The sequence below is a fragment of the Pelophylax lessonae genome (assembly GCF_965119305.1).
Source record: "Pelophylax lessonae genome assembly, chromosome: 11".
In the NCBI taxonomy this organism is placed as follows: Eukaryota; Metazoa; Chordata; class Amphibia; order Anura; family Ranidae; genus Pelophylax; species Pelophylax lessonae.
The window spans coordinates 143,760,643-143,782,765 of NC_138778.1; the positions used below are offsets into that span (position 1 = coordinate 143,760,643).

A 22,123-nucleotide genomic window follows, 5' to 3' on the forward strand; every position below is an offset into this window, starting at 1 on the left:
TAGAGCTTTCTTTTGGTTGCATTTGATCACCTCTGTGGTTTTTACACTATATACATATACATATATATATATATATATAATATATATAAAAAAAAAAAATTTATATATATATATTGCCTCTCTCTTTCTCTCTCTGCTATAAAAACACATCCAAATTAAAAAAAAAAATAAATGAATAAATTAAAAAATAAATAAATAAATAAATAAATAAAAAAAAAAAAAAAAATTTTTTTTTTTTTCTTTTTGATCATCAGTTTTAGGCCTATTTGTCTTCTGCTACATATCTTTGGTAAAAAAAAAAAAAAAAAAAAAAAAAAAAAACAACCCAATAAGCATATATTTATTAATGGGTTTGCACAAAAGTTATAGTGTTTAAAAACTATGGGAACGATTTATGGACTTTTTTTTATCAGTAATGGCGGCGATCAGCGATTTTGTAATGGGACTGCGACATTGCGGTGGACAAATCTGACACAAAGTGACACTTTTTGGGGACCAGTGCTAAATATGCACTGTTACTGTATAAATGACACTGGCAGGGAAGGGGTTAACATCAGGGGTGATCAAGGGGTTAAAAGTGTGCTCCCAGGGAGTGCATTCCAACTGTGGGGGGGCTGGACCAACTGCAAGAAGAGGGAGATTGGTGTTCCTGATTAGTAGGAACACACAATCTCTGTCTTCCTGTTGGACAGAACAGCGGTCTGCATTGTTTACATAGGCAGACCTCCCCGTTCTGTTATTCTCCTGCATGATCGCAGCTGTCTGACCCACTGATTGGCTCCTGCTGTGTCCAATCACAGCGGAAGCGCGGCACATGCGCCCCCTAAAGCCCATCAACAAAATCACCTCAAGATATGCGATTTTGCGCTTAAGGGCCACCCTGCCCTTACTTGTACGTGGGTCAGTCCTTAATTGGTAAATGGTAGTAGTATAGTATGGGGGGGGGGGGGGGGTATGCCTCTTCCCATGCATACAGTATTAAATATTTCTTCCACAATTATTATAGGTATATCCACCTTTCATTGTACACACAGTAAGATTTCTTGTACAACATTACAAATATTGAAGTGTATATAGCTGGTAATAGTGTAGGATACAGCTCTGCCTATACATACAGTACTAATAGTGATATTAGTGGTAGTTTATGGTTATGCTCTCTCCATACACACAGAGTAATATAGGTTTGTTAATGAGAGTAGTAGTAGTAGTATATGGCATAGCTCTCCACATACAAGAACAGATATACTATCAGTAGTCTCCCCATACATATCTGTAATAACAGGTGTATTAGTAGTACAGTATATGGTACAAGTACACCCATTACAAGCAGTAATATTTATTGTAATTAATAAAAGATATCATAGTATTGGTAGTATAGGGCACAGCTTTCTCCATACATAAACAGTAATAATAGGTGTAGTAGTAGTGGGTACAGGTCTCCCCATACAGCAACAAAACTTCCTGCATAATAATAATAAAGTGTAGTAGTATAGGTGCAGCTTTCACCATACACACAGTAGGAATAAAGTATAAGGTACACTTCTCCCTATACACATATAGTAGTAGAATCGGGTATAGCTTGCTCATACATATATACGTATCCTGGAACAGAAACAAAAAGTCTTGCAAAGTAATAATAAAAAAAAAAAAAAAAAAAAAAAGGTACAGTAGAAGTAGTAGTATAGGGTACAGCTCTCTATATATGGTAATAACAGGCATATTAAAGCTCCCATGATACACACATAGTAATCATTTTTCTTACACAGTAATAATAGGTGTAGTAGTAGCAGCATACACATTGATATGAGGTGTAGTAGTGGTAGTACACTCCCCCCCCCCCCCATACACACAGTAGGAGATGTGTTGGTGGTAGTAGTACACTTCTCCACATACATACGCAGTTATAGAAGGTATTTATTGCCCCTATATATATATATACAGTATATATTGGGGGTAGTAGTACACCTCTCCCCATACACAGTATATAGTGGGGGTAGTAGTACTACACCTCTCCCCATACACAGTCTATATTGGGGGTAGTAGTACACCTCTCCCCATACACAGTATATATTGGGGGGTAGTAGTACACCTCTCCCCATACACAGTCTATATTGGGGGTAGTAGTAGTACACCTCTCCCCATACACAGTCTATATTGGGGGTAGTAGTACACCTCTCCCCATACACAGTATATATTGGGGGTAGTAGTACACCTCTCCCCATACACAGTATATATTGGGGGTAGTAGTATTACACCTCTCCCCATACACAGTATATATTGGGGGTAGTAGTATTACACCTCTCCCCATACACAGTATATATTGGGGGTAGTAGTATTACACCTCTCCCCATACACAGTATATATTGGGGGTAGTAGTACACCTCTCCCCATACACAGTATATATTGGGGGTAGTAGTATTACACCTCTCCCCCATACACAGTATATATTGGGGGTAGTAGTATTACACCTCTCCCCCATACACAGTATATATTGGGGGTAGTAGTACACCTCTCCCCCATACACAGTATATATTGGGGGTAGTAGTACACCTCTCCCCCATACACAGTATATATTGGGGGTAGTAGTACACCTCTCCCCCATACACAGTATATATTGGGGGTAGTAGTACACCTCTCCCCCATACACAGTATATATTGGGGGTAGTAGTACACCTCTCCCCATACACAGTATATATTGGGGGTAGTAGTACACCTCTCCCCCATACACAGTCTATATTGGGGGTAGTAGTACACCTCTCCCCCATACACAGTCTATATTGGGGGTAGTAGTACACCTCTCCCCCATACACAGTCTATATTGGGGGTAGTAGTACACCTCTCCCCATACACAGTCTATATTGGGGGTAGTAGTACACCTCTCCCCATACACAGTCTATATTGGGGGTAGTAGTACACCTCTCCCCATACACAGTCTATATTGGGGGTAGTAGTACACCTCTCCCCATACACAGTATATATTGGGGGTAGTAGTACACCTCTCCCCATACACAGTATATATTGGGGGTAGTAGTACACCTCTCCCCATACACAGTATATATTGGGGGTAGTAGTACACCTCTCCCCATACACAGTATATATTGGGGGTAGTAGTACACCTCTCCTCATACACAGTATATATTGGGGGTAGTAGTACACCTCTCCTCATACACAGTATATATTGGGGGTAGTAGTACACCTCTCCCCATACACAGTATATATTGGGGGTAGTAGTACACCTCTCCTCATACACAGTATATATTGGGGGTAGTAGTACACCTCTCCCCATACACAGTATATATTGGGGGTAGTAGTACACCTCTCCCCATACACAGTATATATTGGGGGTAGTAGTACACCTCTCCCCATACACAGTATATATTGGGGGTAGTAGTACACCTCTCCTCATACACAGTATATATTGGGGGTAGTAGTACACCTCTCCTCATACACAGTATATATTGGGGGTAGTAGTACACCTCTCCTCATACACAGTATATATTGGGGGTAGTAGTACACCTCTCCCCATACACAGTATATATTGGGGGTAGTAGTACACCTCTCCTCATACACAGTATATATTGGGGGTAGTAGTACACCTCTCCCCATAGACAGTATATATTGGGGGTAGTAGTACACCTCTCCCCATAGACAGTATATATTGGGGGTAGTAGTACACCTCTCCCCATACACAGTATATATTGGGGGTAGTAGTACACCTCTCCCCATACACAGTATATATTGGGGGTAGTAGTACACCTCTCCCCATACACAGTATATATTGGGGGTAGTAGTACACCTCTCCTCATACACAGTATATATTGGGGGTAGTAGTACACCTCTCCTCATACACAGTATATATTGGGGGTAGTAGTACACCTCTCCCCATACACAGTATATATTGGGGGTAGTAGTACACCTCTCCCCATACACAGTATATATTGGGGGTAGTAGTACACCTCTCCCCATACACAGTATATATTGGGGGTAGTAGTACACCTCTCCCCATACACAGTATATATTGGGGGTAGTAGTACACCTCTCCCCATACACAGTATATATTGGGGGTAGTAGTACACCTCTCCCCATACACAGTATATATTGGGGGTAGTAGTACACCTCTCCTCATACACAGTATATATTGGGGGTAGTAGTACACCTCTCCCCATACACAGTATATATTGGGGGTAGTAGTACACCTCTCCTCATACACAGTATATATTGGGGGTAGTAGTACACCTCTCCTCATACACAGTATATATTGGGGGTAGTAGTACACCTCTCCCCATAGACAGTATATATTGGGGGTAGTAGTACACCTCTCCCCATACACAGTATATATAGGGGGTAGTAGTACACCTCTCCCCATACACAGTATATATAGGGGGTAGTAGTACACCTCTCCCCATACACAGTATATATTGGGGGTAGTAGTACACCTCTCCTCATACACAGTATATATTGGGGGTAGTAGTACACCTCTCCTCATACACAGTATATATTGGGGGTAGTAGTACACCTCTCCTCATACACAGTATATATTGGGGGTAGTAGTACACCTCTCCCCATACACAGTATATATTGGGGGTAGTAGTACACCTCTCCTCGTACACAGTATATATTGGGGGTAGTAGTACACCTCTCCTCATACACAGTATATATTGGGGGTAGTAGTACACCTCTCCCCATAGACAGTATATATTGGGGGTAGTAGTACACCTCTCCCCATACACAGTATATATAGGGGGTAGTAGTACACCTCTCCCCATACACAGTATATATTGGGGGTAGTAATACACCTCTCCTCATACACAGTATATATTGGGGGTAGTAGTACACCTCTCCCCATACACAGTATATATTGGGGGTAGTAGTACACCTCTCCTCATACACAGTATATATTGGGGGTAGTAGTACACCTCTCCTCATACACAGTATATATTGGGGGTAGTAGTACACCTCTCCTCATACACAGTATATATTGGGGGTAGTAGTACACCTCTCCTCATACACAGTATATATTGGGGGTAGTAGTACACCTCTCCTCATACACAGTATATATTGGGGGTAGTAGTACACCTCTCCTCATACACAGTATATATTGGGGGTAGTAGTACACCTCTCCCCATAGACAGTATATATTGGGGGTAGTAGTACACCTCTCCCCATACACAGTATATATAGGGGGTAGTAGTACACCTCTCCCCATACACAGTATATATAGGGGGTAGTGGTACACCTCTCCCCATAGACAGTATATATTGGGGGTAGTAGTACACCTCTCCCCATACACAGTATATATAGGGGGTAGTAGTACACCTCTCCTCATACACAGTATATATTGGGGGTAGTAGTACACAGTATATATAGGTGGTCTCTCTCTCGGCCTCCCTCCCCTCCTCCAGCTGTCCGTACACCTGAGTCCTGCTGACATACACCTTCCCTCACACAGCAGGCCAGCCTGTCAGATGAGCAGAGAACAGGTCTGTCTCCTGCCTAGCTCCCCAGCGCCCCCTGCCTGCGCTCGGCTATAGAGATCAGGCCAGGCCGAGGATTGGGGCCTACTCGGGGTCCCGACAAACGCGCCGTGCACCCACCTTCCGTATACGTCTTTTTAGCAGCGATTCTGCCGCAAATACTCGCTCGCCGACCGCAGAAAGCTCCATGCTCAGCACCGCGGGGCCGCGCAGCGCGCTCCCCGTGACGTCACCACCTGTTGCTAGCGTGGTTTCTAATGTGAAAGGATGGAATGTACAGCCATCGGATTGGCCGCATGACGTCTCCGCCCCCGGCCTGTCATTGAGGGTAATGAGTCACGGCTCTACGTCACCAGCCGCTCCGAGCACTACCGTACAGCTGACGTCACGGCCGCCGCTGCTATGTCAATACAAGTGACAGCTCCAGCTGAGAGGGCTGACTGATTGACGTCATCTGCTAACACCGCTCTGTACATCGCTCATATCATTAACTACTTCTTCCTAGAAATCCCTGCAAACCCCTCACACATATATATCTCCCAGAAGCAGAGACCCTGGAGAACAAAATGAGTTATTTATCAAAGCACTGCTCAACAAAAATTACAGGAACATGTTTTAATCAGAGTATATATAGCATCAAATCAATTAAACTCCTGGGATATTGATCTGGTCAGTTAAGTAGCAGAGGGGGTTGTTAATCAGTTTCAGCTGCTTTGGTGTTAAGGAAATTAACAACAGGTGCACTAGATGGGCAACAATGAGATGACCTCCAAAACAGGAATGGTTTTACAGGTGGAGGCCACTGACATTTCTTTCCCTACTCATCTTTTCTGACTGTATTTCACTAGTTTTGCATTTGGTTAGGGTCAGTGTCACTACCGGTAGCATGAGGGGATACCTGGACCCCATAGAGGTTACACAGGCAGTCCAATGTATATCAATGCATCCATACGTGCCATTGTCAGAAGGTTTGCTGTGTCTCCCAGCACAGTCTCAGGAACATGGAGGAGATTCCAGGAGACAGGCAGTTACTCTAGGAGAGAAGGTCCTTAACCACTTGCCTTCTGTGCACTTACACCCCCTTCCCATCCAGGCCAATTTTCAGCTTTCAGCGCTCTCACGCTTTGAATGACAATTGCGCGGTCATGCTACACTGTACCCATATAAAAATTTTATCATTTTTTTCACACAAATAGAGCTTTCTTTTGGTGGTATTTAATCACCTCTGGGTTTTTTATTTTTTACAAAAAAAAGAAAAAAGACAGAAAATTTTGAAAAAAAAAAAGTTTTTCTTATTTTCTGCGAGTAAATTTTGAAAATAAATAAATTTTTCTCCTTCACTGATGTGCGCTGATGAGGCGGCACTGATGGGCACTGATGGGGTGGCACTTATGGGCACTGATGAGGTGGCACTGATGAGGAGGTACTAATATGCCGCACTGATGAGCACTGATAAGCAGCACTGATAGGCGGCACTGATGAGCACTGATAGGCGGCACTGCTGGGCACTGAGAGGTGGTACTGCTGGGCACTGAGAGGTGGCACTGCTGGGCACTGATGGGTGGCACTGATGGGCACTGATAGGCGACACTGATGGGCACTGGCAGGTGGCACTGATTGACACTGACGGGTGGCACTGATGAGCACTGATGGGCGGCACTGATGAGCACTGACTGGCAGCACTATGGGCACTGATTGTGGGCACTGATGGCGGGCACTGTGGGCATTGATGGTGGGCAGTTACTGTGTTTAGTGTACCTTGTGTAATCAGGGCACTGGTGATCAGTGCCCTGATTACATTTTTCTTTGTCCCCGACAGCTGATCGGCTCTCCTCCTTCCTCACACTGCAGTCTCTGTGTGAGGAAGGAGCGCTGGCAATGAGAGATGATCTCATATGTTTACATATGAGATCATCTCTCATTGGACGGTCCGATCACGTGGTGAATGGCCGCTGTGATTGGCCCTTTACCACGATCTGTGATTGGCTGTGCCCAAGAGACACGGCCAACACAGATTTTCCCCGATGTGCGCTCGCGGGAGCGCGTGGGGAGCCTGTCTCTGGGAGGCCGTTTAAAGACGGCCTCCCGGAAATGTGAGTCCACGCTGCAGCCGTACTTCGGCTATAGCGCGGATGGGAAGAAGTTAACCAATCAGCAGGACTGATATCTGCTCCATTGTGGAAGGAGGAACAGGATGAGCACTGGCAGAGCCCTACAAAATGATCTCCAGCAGACCACTGATGTGAATGTCTCTGACCAAACAATCAGAAACAGACTTCATGAGGGTGGCCTGAGGGCCCGATGTCCTCTAATGGTCCCTGTGCTCACTGCCCAGCATTGTGGAGCTCGATTGGAATTTGCCATTGAACACCAGAATTGGCAGGTCCACCACTGGCGCCCTGTGCTTTCCACAGATGAGAGCAGATTCAGTCTGAGCACATGTGACAGACATGAAAGGGTCTGGAGAAGCAGTGGAGAACGTTATGCTGCCTGTAATATCATTCAGCATGACTGGTTTGGTGGTGGGTCAGTGATGGTCTGGGGAGGTATATCCATGGAGAGACACACAGACCACTACAGGCTACACAATGCCATCCTGACTGCCATTCTGTATTGGGATGAAATCCTTGGACCCATTGTCAGTCCCTACGCTGGTGCAGTAGGTCCTGGGTTCCTCCTGGTGTACCACAATGCCCAGCCCCATGTGGTGAGAGTATACAGCCAGTTCCTGGAGGATGAAGGAATTGATACCATTGAATGGCCTCCACGTTTGCCTGACCTAAATCCAATAGAACACCTCTGGGACATTATGTTTTGGTCCATCTGACGCCGCCAGGTTGCACCTCAGTCTGTTCAGGAGCTCAGTGATGCCCTGGTCCAGATCTGGGAGGAAATACCCCAGGACACCATCCGTCATCTCATTAGGAGCATGCCCCAATGTTGTCAGCCATGCATACAAACATGTGGGGGCCATACAAACTACTGAGTACCATTTTGAGTTGCTGCAATGAAATTTCAGCAAATTGGACTAGCCTGCTGCATCATTTTTTCACTTTGAATTTCGGGGTGTCTTATAATTCAGCCCTCTGTAGGTTGATCATTTTCATTTCCATCAAACGATGTGGCATCCTTTCCTTCCTAACACATTACCCAGTCCATACCAGTATCGATCCTAACACATTACCCAGTCCATACCAGTATAGATCCTAACACATTACCCAGTCCATATCAGTATAGATCCTAACACATTACCCAGTCCATACCAGTATAGATCCTAACATTACCCAGTCCATACCAGTATAGATCCTAACACATTACCCAGACCATACCAGTATAGATCCTAACACATTACCCAGTCCATACCAGTATAGATCCTAACACATTACCCAGTCCATACCAGTATAGATCCTAACATTACCCAGTCCATACCAGTATAGATCCTAACACATTACCCAGTCCATACCAGTATAGATCCTAACACATTACCCAGTCCATACCAGTATAGATCCTAACACATTACCCAGTCCATACCAGTATAGATCCTAACACATTACCCAGTCCATACCAGTATAGATCCTAACACATTACCCAGTCCATACCAGTATAGATCCTAACACATTACCCAGTCCATATCCGTATAGATCCTAACACATTACCCAGTCAATACCAGTATAGATCCTAACACATTACCCAGTCCATACCAGTATAGATCCTAACACATTACCCAGTCCATATCCGTATAGATCCTAACACATTACCCAGTCCATACCAGTATAGATCCTAACACATTACCCAGACCATACCAGTATAGATCCTAACACATTACCCAGTCCATACCAGTATAGATCCTAACACATTACCCAGTCCATACCAGTATAGATCCTAACACATTACCCAGTCCATACCAGTATAGATCCTCACACATTACCCAGTCCATACCAGTATAGATCCTAACACATTACCCAGACCATACCAGTATAGATCCTAACCCATTACCCAGTCCATACCAGTATAGATCCTAACACATTACCCAGTCCATACCAGTATAGATCCCAACACATTACCCAGTCCATACCAGTATAGATCCTAACCCATTACCCAGTCCATACCAGTATAGATCCTAACACATTACCCAGTCCATACCAGTATAGATCCTAACACATTACCCAGTCCATATCCGTATAGATCCTAACACATTACCCAGGCCATACCAGTATAGATCCTAACACATTACCCAGTCCATACCAGTATAGATCCTAACACATTACCCAGTCCATACCAGTATAGATCCTAACACATTACCCAGTCCATACCAGTATAGATATCCATGATATTCCCCATTGAGATCTGCTGTGTTTTTAACCACTTGCCGACCGCTCAAATTGAGCTGGTACTGCGGCAAAATGGCTCGATTCCATCCAGCGGCGTAGACTTACCTGGACTCCTCCCCTTGTGGGCGGCGCCGAAGGCTCGCTCCCGCTGTATTCAGTCACAGCAGGAGTCAGGCCAGGGGAGGAGCGGCGGTGATCACTGCCGCTCTTCCCCGATCATCGGCGATCGAGTGAGGAAATCCACCCGTTGTATAAACAAAGCGGGCGGATCTCCTAAGTGACAGACAGTGAGAGATTACAGAATTCAGCATCGCTGAACCTGCGATCTGTGTCAGTGTCACACAATCCCCTCCCCCACACACGTCAGTAAGCCTGAGGCATACATTTAACCCCTTGATCACCAATAAAGTTAACCCCTTCCCTGCCAGTGTCATTATTACAGTAACAGTGCATATTTATAGCACTGATTACTGTAGTAATGTCACTGGTCCCCCCAAAAGTGTCAGTCAAGGGTCCGATTTGTCCGCGGCAATGTCGCAATCCGGCTAAAAAAAATTGCAGATCACCGCCTTAACTAGTTAAATAAAAAAAAAATAAAAATGACATAAATGACATCTTTCCCGTAGTTAGTAGGTATGATAACTTTTGCGCAAACCAATCAAGATACGCTTATTGCGATTTTTTTTACCAAACATATGTAGCAGAAGACAAATTGGCCTAAAAGGTTAAAAAAATTAGATTTTTACATTTTTTGGGGGGAATTTCATATAAAAAATGTGAAAAATATTGTTATTATTTCAAAATTGTTGCTCTTTTTTTATTTATAGCGCAAAAAGTAAAAATCGCACAGGTGATACAAATACCACCAAAAGAAAGCTCTGTTTGTGGGAAAAAAAAGGACATCAATTTAATTTGGGTACAGCGTCGCACAACCGCTCAATTGTCCGTTAAATTAACACATTGCCGAATCGCAAAATATGGCCTGGTCAGGAATGGGGTAAAATCTTCCGGTCTTAAAGCGGTCAAAAATACGCACATTGAGAATTTTTTTGTCAAAAGGCCTAAATATATGACAAAAATTGAATATATTGGATATTTTTTAACTGTCAAAGTAGAAAAATATTGTTATTTTTTCAAAATTGTCGCTTTTTTTATTAATATCGCAAAAAATGAAAAGCGCAGAGCTGATCAAATACCACCAAAAGGAAGCTCTGTTTGTTGGAAAAAAGGATGTAAATTTCTTTAGGTACGGCGTTGCATGACCGCGCAATTGTCAGTTAAAGTCGCACAGTGCCAAGTTGCAAAAAGTGGCCTGGACGTAAAGCAGGAAAATCCTCCGGTCCTAAAGTGGTTAAAGTATTCCTTTCACTTTTTCAAGCAGTGTACATATATTCAGGAAAACATATAATAAAATTACTGTTAGTGCAATCAAGCTTAAAGAGGAAGTAAACCCTCCTCAGGAAGTTGTACCTATAGGTGATCCTATGATAAGTCTTACCTATAGGTACTGTAAATATCTCCTAAACATGCACCGTTTAGGAGATATTTACCTTTAATGCAGCCAGTGACGTCACTGGCGCATGCACTCTGAAGGAACGGCTGATCGTGCCGTTCCTTCAGAGCCCCGTGCCGTGACCGTCGGCTCCCGCGCACGCCAATCAGATGGCCGGATGCCACGATCCCGGAAGACGGGCGACTGAACATGTCGCTCGTCATACAGGTAAGAGAGCGGCACGGCGGGGGCTCGTTCTTAGGTAAGTATTTCATAATGAGCTAGTATGCGATGCTTACTAGCTCATTATGTCTTTCTCTTGCAGGTTGTAAAAAAAAAAAAAAATTTTAAACGAGTTTACAACCTCTTTAATATAATACCCAACTGTTTTATAAAATATAAAAGATAATTTTGTGCTGGGTAAATAGATACCCAACATGTCAAGACTTAGTGGCAGTTCACATTTATGCGATCACAGAGATCGCATGTCATTTTAGGAGCAGTGCGCTCCGAATTACATGCGATCTCTGTGCGGTGCAAATTCAGCCATACAGTTTGTATGGCTGAATTCGCACCGCAATCACACTGAACATTCACAGGACCCTTTTTTTGGTCCGCAGCAGAATCGGATCGCATGGTGGTTCACACTAGTGCGATCCGATTCTGTGCGAACCTTCAGATCGCACTGCGATATGCGATTTGATCTGGGGGTGTCGTTAACTCTGAATTGACACCCCCAGCGTATCGCATATGGCAGTGTGAACTGCCTGTGCTGCAGATGCGATGCGATGCGGGAACACGCTGTATATTCGCACCGTTCCCGCATCGCACAAATGTGAACCGGGACTTAAAATTATGCACACCTATGGAATCGCAAAAACTATGGTAACCAAAATTCCCTATAGGCCGCACTTTATACACTTCATGGCTCATCCGTTTAGAGTTAGCCATGAATGGTGATCCTGGAATTATTGCTCTCCTCCTGATGCTCAGCATAATGCCTCATGTGTTGCAGTTCATGTTGCAGACAGTCTCGCCCTACGCTGCACTTTTTCTTTTAATGGGGTGTGTACAGGAGTAAGAAGATGCCTTACATGTTTTAAATTATTTTTATTTATTTTATATATATATTTACAGTTTTTTTTATAGTGGTGCACCGAAATGAAAATTCTGGTGCCAAAAACCAAAAATTCAGGAGGCACATGGCCAAAAACCAAAAATTCAGGAGGCACATGGCCAAAAACCAAAACCAAAATGGACAGTTTAAAAAAAGAAAAATAAATAATTGTAATTAATGTGGCTGCCATTTGTGCATTAAAATCAATGGGACATGTTTTTGCATTGAAGTCAATGGGACGCAATTTAGCACTGAAGTCAATGGGACGCAATTTTGCATTGAAGTCAATGGGACATGTTTTTTGCATTGAAGTCAATAGGACATATTTTTGCACTGAAGTCAATGTGATGCAATTTTGTATTGAAATCAGCGGTATGCAATTTTGCATGGAAGTAAATAAAAATAAGTTGCGCTAGTGAAACTAATGGTGGGTATTGTGCAATACACCAATCACAATAGTATTAGAGTGAGTATTGAAATTCACCCAAATAATATTAGATTGCAATAAATGAGCACCAAGTGCCAGGTGGACAACAAAGATAATGAGTATATGTATACCTGATGGCCACTAAAATCACAAACATATGAATAAGTGAATAATAATAATGCAATAATGCAATAATTTTGCATTGAAGTCAACGGGACCTGATTTTGCATTGAAGTCAATAGGACATGTTTTTGCACTAAAGTCAATGTGACGCAGTTTTGCATTGAAGTCCAAAGGGGGCATTTTTGCATTGAAGTCAATGGAACGCATTTTTGCGTTGAAGTCAATGGGACACGATTCTGCAATGAAGTTAATAGGACACGTTTTTGCATTGAAGTCAATCAGACACAATTTTGCATTGAAGGCAATGGGATGTGGTTTTGCATTGAAGTCACTAGGGGGCGTTTTTGCATTGAAGGCAATAGGACATGTGTTTGCACTAAAGTCAATGTGATGCAGTTTTGCATTGAAGTCAAAAGGGGGCATTGTTTGCATTGAAGTCAATGGAACGCATTTTTGCGTTGAAGTCAATGGGACACGATTCTGCAATGAAGTTAATAGGACATGTTTTTACATTGAAGTCAATCAGACACAATTTTGCATTGAAGGCAATGGGATGCAGATTTGCATTGAAGTCACTAGGGGGTGTTTTTGCATTGAAGGCAATGGGATGCGATTTTGCATTAAAGTCACTAGGGAGCATTTTTGCATTGAAGTCAATAGGAAGCGATTTTGCATTAAAGTCCGCCCATTTGAGAGTCTTGAGTAAAGGTGCTTTCACACTGATCGGTTTTTCAGTTAATAAAAGGCTTATTATAATAAAAAAAAAGAGTTAAAATGCATGAAAAATGCATCCCTTTAAATCTCATGGAACTCTTCACATCGGTCATTTGCATTTTTAAAAGTCTCGCTTGCTGCAGTTTTGGTGCATGTAAAAAAATGCACCTCCCCATTCAAATGAATGGAAAATGCATCAAAAACCCATTAAAAAATGCACAGTGGTGGTGGTTTTGGAGCATATTTTGAGTTACATGTTCTTGCTTCACAGATGCATGCTAGGAGTCTAGCAATTAGAAAATGCACCAGAAACACATAAGCATTTTTTCTGCATTTTTTTAAGAGAGGGCCCTTTCACACTGATCATTTTTACAGTTTAAAAAGCAGAAGAAAAATGCATCCATTATATATATATATATATATATATATATATACTATGGAACTCTTTACTCTGGTCAGTTAAGTTTCACTCGCGTTCTTAAAACTCCTGCTTGCTGCATCTTTGGTGCACTTTTCAAAACTTCACCAAACACGCAGCCCCCCTACTGAAATGGATGGAAACACATAAAAATGCGTAGAGTGTACACTGCGGTTGTGTTTTTGGTGCATTTGTACAATGGTGTAGGGATGAGCTCAATTTTGCTCCAAACATGGGTTCAGAAGTAAACTGTCACTCCTGCCCAATCATCTTCAGCCAGGGCATTCCCCGCCTCCACAAATGCATGTACACAAAGGGGCGGGGATACTAATGACGCCATTGACCCATTATTGCCATTGACCTAATGAGGGACTTATGGCTATATTAGGTAAATGATGTCATAAGTATCCCTACCCCATTGTGTACATGTAATTGTGGGGTGAGGAATGCCCTTGCTGCAGTTGATTTGGAGGGAGTGATAGCTTCTTTCTAGGATTTCCCCACTCCACTGTACTTGTGATGGTCAGATACGAGTGCCAGGCCAGGTGGCAGGAATCCAGGATTTGATTTAAATCCCAGGACAGTTCAGTTGAAATCATGACAGTTGGGATGTATGCTAAACAGGTGTAAGAATAATCTCCCTAGCCCTTTCATGCTTGAAGTTTAATTAGAAATGACCAAAAAACTTGTGTAAAAACAGATCTTTTTTATATTGCCTCAAACATCCAATCAACTTCTCCTTTTCCTGTTGCTGCAGAAGGTTAGGTTATGATTTTAACATAACAAAAAAGTGCAGCGTTAAACCATACAAGTATAAAGTGCATATAGTGCATATATACAGTGCTTTGCGAAAGTATTCAGCCCCCTTGAACTTTTCGACCTTTTGCCACATTTCAGGCTTCAAACATGAATATATAAAACTGTAATTTTTTTGTGAAGAATCAACAAGTGGGACACAATCATGAAGTGGAACGAAATTTATTGGATATTTCAAACTTTTTTAACAAATAAAAAACTAAAAAATTGGGCGTGCAAAATTATTCAGCCCCCTTAAGTTAATACATTGTAGCGCCACCTTTTGCTGCGATTACAGCTGTAAGTCGCTTGGGGTATGTCTCTAACAGTTTTGCACATCGAGAGACTGAAAGTTTTGCCCATTCCTCCTTGCAAAACAGCTCAAGCTCAGTGAGGTTGGATAGAGAGCGTTTGTGAACAGCAGTTTTCAGTTCTTTCCACAGATTCTCGATTGGATTCAGATCTGGACTTTGACTTGGCCATTCTAACACCTGGATATGTGTATTTGTGAACCATTCCATTGTAGATTTTGCTTTATGTTTTGTGTCATTGTCTTGTTGGAAGACAAATCTCCGTCCCAGTCTCAGGTCTTTTGCAGACTCCATCAGGTTTTCTTCCAGAATGGTCCTGTATTTGGCTCCATCCAACTTCCCATCAATTTTAACCATCTTCCCTGTCCCTGCTGAAGAAAAGCAGGCCCAAACCATGATGCTGCCACCACCATGTTTGACAGTGGGGATGGTGTGTTCAGGGTGATGAGCTGTGTTGCTTTTACGCCAAACATAACGTTTTGCATTGTTGCCAAAAAGTTTGATTTTGGTTTCATCTGACCAGAGCACCTTCTTCCACATGTTTGGTGTCTCCCAGGTGGCTTGTGGCAAACTTTAAACGACACTTTTTATGTATATCTTTAAGAAATGGCTTTCTTCTTGCCACTCTTCCATAAAGGCCAGATTTGTGCAGTATACGACTGATTGTTGTCCTATGGACAGAGTCTCCCACCTCAGCTGTAGATCTCTGCAGTTCATCCAGAGTGATCATGGGCCTCTTGGCTGCATCTCTGATCAGTCTTCTCCTTGTATGAGCTGAAAGTTTAGAGGGACGGCCAGGTCTTCGTAGATTTGCAGTGGTCTGATACTCCTTCCATTTCAATATTATCACTTGCACAGTGCTCCTTGGAATGTTTAAAGCTTGGGAAATCTTTTTGTATCCAAATCTGGCTTTAAACTTCTCCACAACAGTATCTCGGACCTGCCTGGTGTGTTCCTTGTTCTTCATGATGCTCTCTGCGCTTTAAACGGACCTCTGAGACTATCACAGTGCAGGTGCATTTATACGGAGACTTGATTACACACATGTGGATTCTATTTATCATCATTAGTCATTTAGGTCAACATTGGATCATTCAGAGATCCTCACTGAACTTCTGGAGAGAGTTTGCTGCACTAAAAGTAAGGGGGCTGAATAATTTTGCACGCTCAATTTTTGAGTTATTTATTTATTAACAAAGTTTGAAATATCCAATAAATTTCGTTCCACTTCATGATTGTGTCCCACTTGTTGTTGATTCTTCACAAAAAATTACATTTTATATCTTTATGTTTGAAGCCTGAAATGTGGCAAAAGGTTGCAAAGTTTAGGGGGCCGAATACTTTCGCAAGGAACTGTATTTATGAAAAATAAATCAATATAAATTGATGATAAACATAAATGAAAAAAGAAAGTCCAAATTGTTGTGAAAAAATGTATCCTCAATATGTAATCCATATGAATGTTCCAGACACTGTGCGTAAAATTACCACCACCAACATTGGGGAGGGGGGGCTTACCAGAAATTATGGACCCAGTTTGGCATACGCCTAGTGGGTCGGTATCAGCAGTAGTGTGTATATAACCATTCAGAAAAGATATCTGGATCAACTCTCGCCACTTATCACTCCAACAGTAATATATTCCACTTTGGTTTAAAATATTCCAACCGGAGGACCACTCAGTCGCAATTATTCTGGATGGAATCTTCTCCAAATACAGTAGGCTCAATAAAAGTATAAACTCCACATAGTGTAAAACCCTACAGAACCGACATTTATTAAAGATCAGAAAAACTTACAATTAGATAGATAAAAAGCGCTTTTGAATAAAACAACCTATGGATAATATGGAGTGCAACAGACCCTTGCTATTTGATTTTGCCATTTGTCATTGATGCCATTGCGCTCCATATTATCCATAGGATGTGTAGCACAATTCCCAGCCATTTTGCTGGATATGGGTCCCCCTGGGTTACCGCTAACAACAACAGCACATTTAAGCATGTTTATCCAAGTGTGAGCACTGAGACAATGACCAGTTTTTGGGTTTTTGATTTACGTAGGAACTTGGATAGGAGAAGGGATGAGTGGGATACTCCTTTAACTCAACTATGCACAATTTGGCGGAGACACTTAAGAAGTACTGTTTGATGCTGGCTGAATGCCCACCAACGCTGACTTGACTCTGGTTAACGCTGGCCGGATGTCGGTTAACACTGAACTATTCTTGTAACTGAGCTTTAACTAAAGAAATCCTCTATGAGCTGCCTTAGGTACTCCTTCCTGAGGTAGATACTTGTACACTTTTGTTGCACTGCTGAACGCTTCAGGGCCCACACTGGCGCCCCCTTTCACTCCCTTATCTTCAGGGCTTAACACTTGGCACCCTCTTTCTATGCCACAACTACCGGTTAGCTGGCTCCTGGATCCCTTTGACCTTCTGGAGTGCCCCCCTCTCTTAGGCAGACCCCTGGGCAGATTTTGAGTACTCACAACACTGTTTTTCCTGGAAACTTCTGCCCAGCAGCTCCACTCAGTCAGCAACACTCTGGATCCCTTCTCTGCAGCCCAGCTCAACCTCCGGTCCTTCAGGCCAACAGCCCAGGACACCTTCACTCGTTCTGACAGGAGGAGAGACAGCCATCAGCCTCCTCCTGGGGTTTCTCGCCAAAGATGCCCTGTCACATACTCCCGCCAGGTTTATACCCAATCCCAGGGTGCATTGCGGCGAACTCTGCCCACTGGGACAGCTACAAACCCTGGTGCACTATTGGCCAGGGTTCCTCCACCATCCAACAAAAGCCCTCATTGGATACAGTGGGGAGACTCCCCAGACTCAACAGATTACACCTGGAAACACATGACAGCCTAACTAACTGATCAGGCCCCCCTGAAAAGCAGACAGGGCCACACATATACTTTTCCTAGCACCTACCTAGGAGGGTGCTACAGATGTTTTATTGAAAAGCACTTTTTATCCATCTAATTCTGTATGGTTTTTCAGATCTTTAATAAATGTCGGTTCTGTATGGTTTTGCACTGTGTGGAATTTATTCTTTTATTGAGCCTATTTGGAGAAGATTCCATCCAGAATAAGTGTGACTCAGTGGTCCTCCGGTTGGAGTATTTTACACCAAAGTGGAATATATTGCCGTTGGAGGTATAAGTGGTGAGGGTTGATCCAGATATCTTTTTCCTTTCTGGATGGTTATATACATATTACTGCTGATATCGACCCACTAGGCCAGCGATGGCAAACCTTGGCACCCCAACTACATTTCCCATGATGTTCAGCTACACCGCAGAGTGCATGAGCATCATGGGAAATGTAGTTCCAAAACACCTGGGGTGCCAAGGTTTGCCATCACTCCACTAGGTGTATGCCAAACTGGGTCCATAATTTCTGGTAAGCCCCCCCCCCCCCCCCCCCAATGTTGGTAGTGGTAATTCTACGCACAGTGTCTGGAAACTTCACGTGGATTACATATTGAGGATACACTTTTTCACAACACTTTGGACTTTCTTTTTTCATTTATGTTTATCATCAATTCATATTGATTTATTTTTCATAAATATATATGCACTATATGCACTTTATATTTGTATGGTTTAGTGCTGCACTTATTTTTGTTATGTTATTTACACGGATTGTGTTCTGTTGTGCTAGCTGCTTTTAGGGTTTCCATTCTATAGCGCAGTATTTTTTTTATACCATTTTTTAGGTTATGATATTGGCAATACAAACATCAAATTACCTTTGATTTAATTTTTTGGGGTTTTTTTTGCATTTCTGGTTTTTATGTTCAGCTAATATTATTCATGTATTTAAGATGTTCTAGAAAACAAAAACAAAATACTAAGATGTTTTCTCTTTCATGGTTGATTCTATTTCAAATAAAATCAAAGCAATGACTTTTTTATTTAATATAAATATTGATATTATATTATTATGTTGATTTAAGTGAGGGGATAACACATTGGAAATAATTTGTTAAAGGAGAAGTACAGCCAAAGCTTGTTTGGCTGTACTTCTCCTGTGGATCACAGGAGTGCAGATTGGTTTGCATTCCTGTGACCCGTTTTCGGGGCCAAACTGCAGCTCCGTGTCTGATTGGACACACAGAGCTGCAACTCAGCTCAGGTGCCCCCATATCAGCTGCTTGCACAGAGGAGGTAAGTATAACATGTTTGTTATTTTAAAAGAAAAAAACTAAAACTTTACAATCACTCTAAAGCAGGGGTAGGCAGCCTTTGAGAGGTGGAGATCTACCTGGACAAAAAGACTTTAACTACCTCAATACTGGGCACTTAAACCCCCGTCCTTCCCAGACCAATTTTCAGCTTTTAGCACTGTTGCATTTTGAATGACAATTGCGCGGTCATGCAACACTGTACCTAAACCAAATTTGTGTCGTTTTTTCCCCACAAATAGAGCTTTCTTTTGGTGGTATTTGATCACCGCCAGGTTTTTCCTTTTTTGGTGCACAAATAAAAAAAGACCGAAAAGTTTGAAAAAAAAAAAAAAGCTTTTTTGTTTAGGTTATAAAATTTTGTAAATAGATATGATTTTTCCTGCACTGATGACGCCACACTGACAGGCACTGATGAGGAGGCACTGATGGGGTGGCACTGATGGGGTGGCACACTGATATGCAGCACTGATATGCAGCACTGATGGGCACTGATATGTGGCACTGATAGATAGCACTGATATGCAACATTGGTGGGCACTGATAGGCAGCGCTGATGGGCACTGATAGGCAGCACTGAGGGGCACTGATCGGTGGCACTGATGGGCACTGATAGGTGGCACTGATGGGCGGCACTGATCGGCACTGATGGGGGGCACTGATGGGCACTGATAGGCAGCACTGGTGGGCAATAATGGGCACTGGTGGGCGGCACTGATAGATGGCAATAACGGGCACTGGTGGGCAGCACTGATATATGGAATTGGTGGGCAGCACCGATAGGGAGGGCACCACTGGCAGGCTCTCTGAGCCCCATTTGCCATCCCTGGTGGCCATGGTGGGCATCCCTGGTGGTCATGGGTGGGCATCCCTGGTGGCTCTAGTGGCACCCCCCCCCCCCAGGGCTGCACTGGTAATCAATGTTCTGATTACCAGCACAGACCCCCCCTGTGATCAGTGAGTACTTAGAAATACTCACTGATCCTCCCGGCTGCAGTATCGATCGTTACAACGGCTGTATTTACATTGCATGACGGCTGTGATTGGACACAGCCGTCATGTGATCAGGAGGGCCAATCACAGGGCCCTCCTGCCTCATCTTGTTGCTCTGTGTCCGAGGGACACAGGCAGATCGAGATCGCGCCGCTGCGCGTGCCCGTGGCGGCGCGATCTCTCTCCTTCTGAAGGACGTTCTGGAACGTCCGATCAGAAGGATGAGACTCCCACCTGGCCGTATATGTACAATGGCCCGGGTGGGAGGTGGTTAAAGATCACCGGGGTGTGGTGCCATTTTTTTTTTTTTTTAAGAAATTAACTAGCAGAGGTCAGTAGTATGTATGGGAGCATACAGAAGTCAGTATTATGAAGGCAAGTGTACAGAGGTCAGTAGTATGTAGGGTAGGGATGGGCTGAACACCCCCCTGTTTAGCTTGCAGCAGAACTTCTGAACAGGGGAAATGTTGTAACCCGAATGGTGAACCCCATTGAAGTCTATGGGAGCTGAACAGGAAAATTCCAAAGTGCCCATTTTGAAGACTCATATGCAACTAATTGGCCATAAAAGGAGTATGGGGGTTTGGGTTCTGCCCTGGGGGACATGTATCAATATTAAAAAAATATATAGTTTTTTTTAGTAGCAGTGATTTTCAATATGCTTGCAGTGCAACAATAAAAATGAAAATGAAGTGTCCTGGCATTTTATGCCAAATATTAGAAACTTATGCCACACATCACTCTTCTAACCACCTTTTTGATACTTTTTGTTTACATGAAAAAATTACTTTTTTGTGCTAGAAAAATACTTTGAATAAAATGGTGGGTGTTGCAATTTTTTTTCACACAGTATTTTCGCAGCGATTTTACAAACGCAATATTTTGGGGGAAAAAACCCTTCTTTTAATTTTAATGCACAAAAACACACTATATTGTCCAATTGTTTACTAACACATAAAAGATGATCTTATGCCGAGTACATAGATACCAAACACGACATGCTTTAAAATTGCACACGCCGTGCAGCGGCGACAAACTAATTACCTTTTTAAAAGCATTTAAAAGCTTTTACAGGTTACCACTTTAGATTTACAGAGGAGGTCTACTGCTAGAATTTCTGCCCTTGATCTGACGTTTGCAGTGATACCTCACATGTATGGTGTAAATGCTGTTTACATATGACACGAGACCGATGTTTGCGTTCGCCTTTGTGCACGAGCACGAGGGGACAAGAGTGCTTTAATGTTTTGTTTTTTCTTTTAATCATTTATTTTGCCTTTTTAATTTATTTTTACACTGTTCTTTTCATTTTTGTTTTAATTATGTTTAGTGTTATCCCAGGGAATGTAAACATCCCCCATGATAGCAATAGGTAGTGACAGGTACTCTTTTTGGAAACATATGGGGTCTATGAGATTTTAGATCTCTCCTCTGCCCTTAAAGAATCTGACCACATCAAGATTGATGTGATAAGATGCGTTCCCAATTTCCAAAAGGCGCTGTTTATATCTAGAAAAACCGAAGTCATGAAATGCTTGTAGCTTCCGGTTTCTTAGGCCATAGAGATGATTGGAGCTGTTCTGGTCTCTGAACAGTTCTATGGTCAGCTGGCGGAACCACCAGCTGCATTCTCGGGTTCCCCAGTGGGACAGGAGAGCCTGAGAAACCATGGAAGGTAGGGGAGGGGGGGGGGGGCATCCCCTCCCACTGCTTGTAAAAGTATTATAGCCGCTAATTA

The 22,123-nt window shown here is 42.8% G+C and overlaps 1 protein-coding gene across 1 annotated transcript in view; it reads right to left on the reverse strand.

The window, feature by feature from the left end:
• The window catches only part of CBX8 (chromobox 8), a 115,193-nt gene extending 109,336 nt beyond the window's left edge, over positions 1 to 5,857 (reverse strand). Inside the window, exon 1 of the mRNA XM_082272387.1 lies at positions 5,595 to 5,857. Coding sequence (XP_082128513.1) covers positions 5,595 to 5,663 — 69 coding nt within the window. The 5' untranslated portion in view covers positions 5,664 to 5,857. The remainder of the gene's footprint in view (positions 1 to 5,594) is intronic.
• Between the last annotated feature and the right edge of the window lie 16,266 nt (positions 5,858 to 22,123).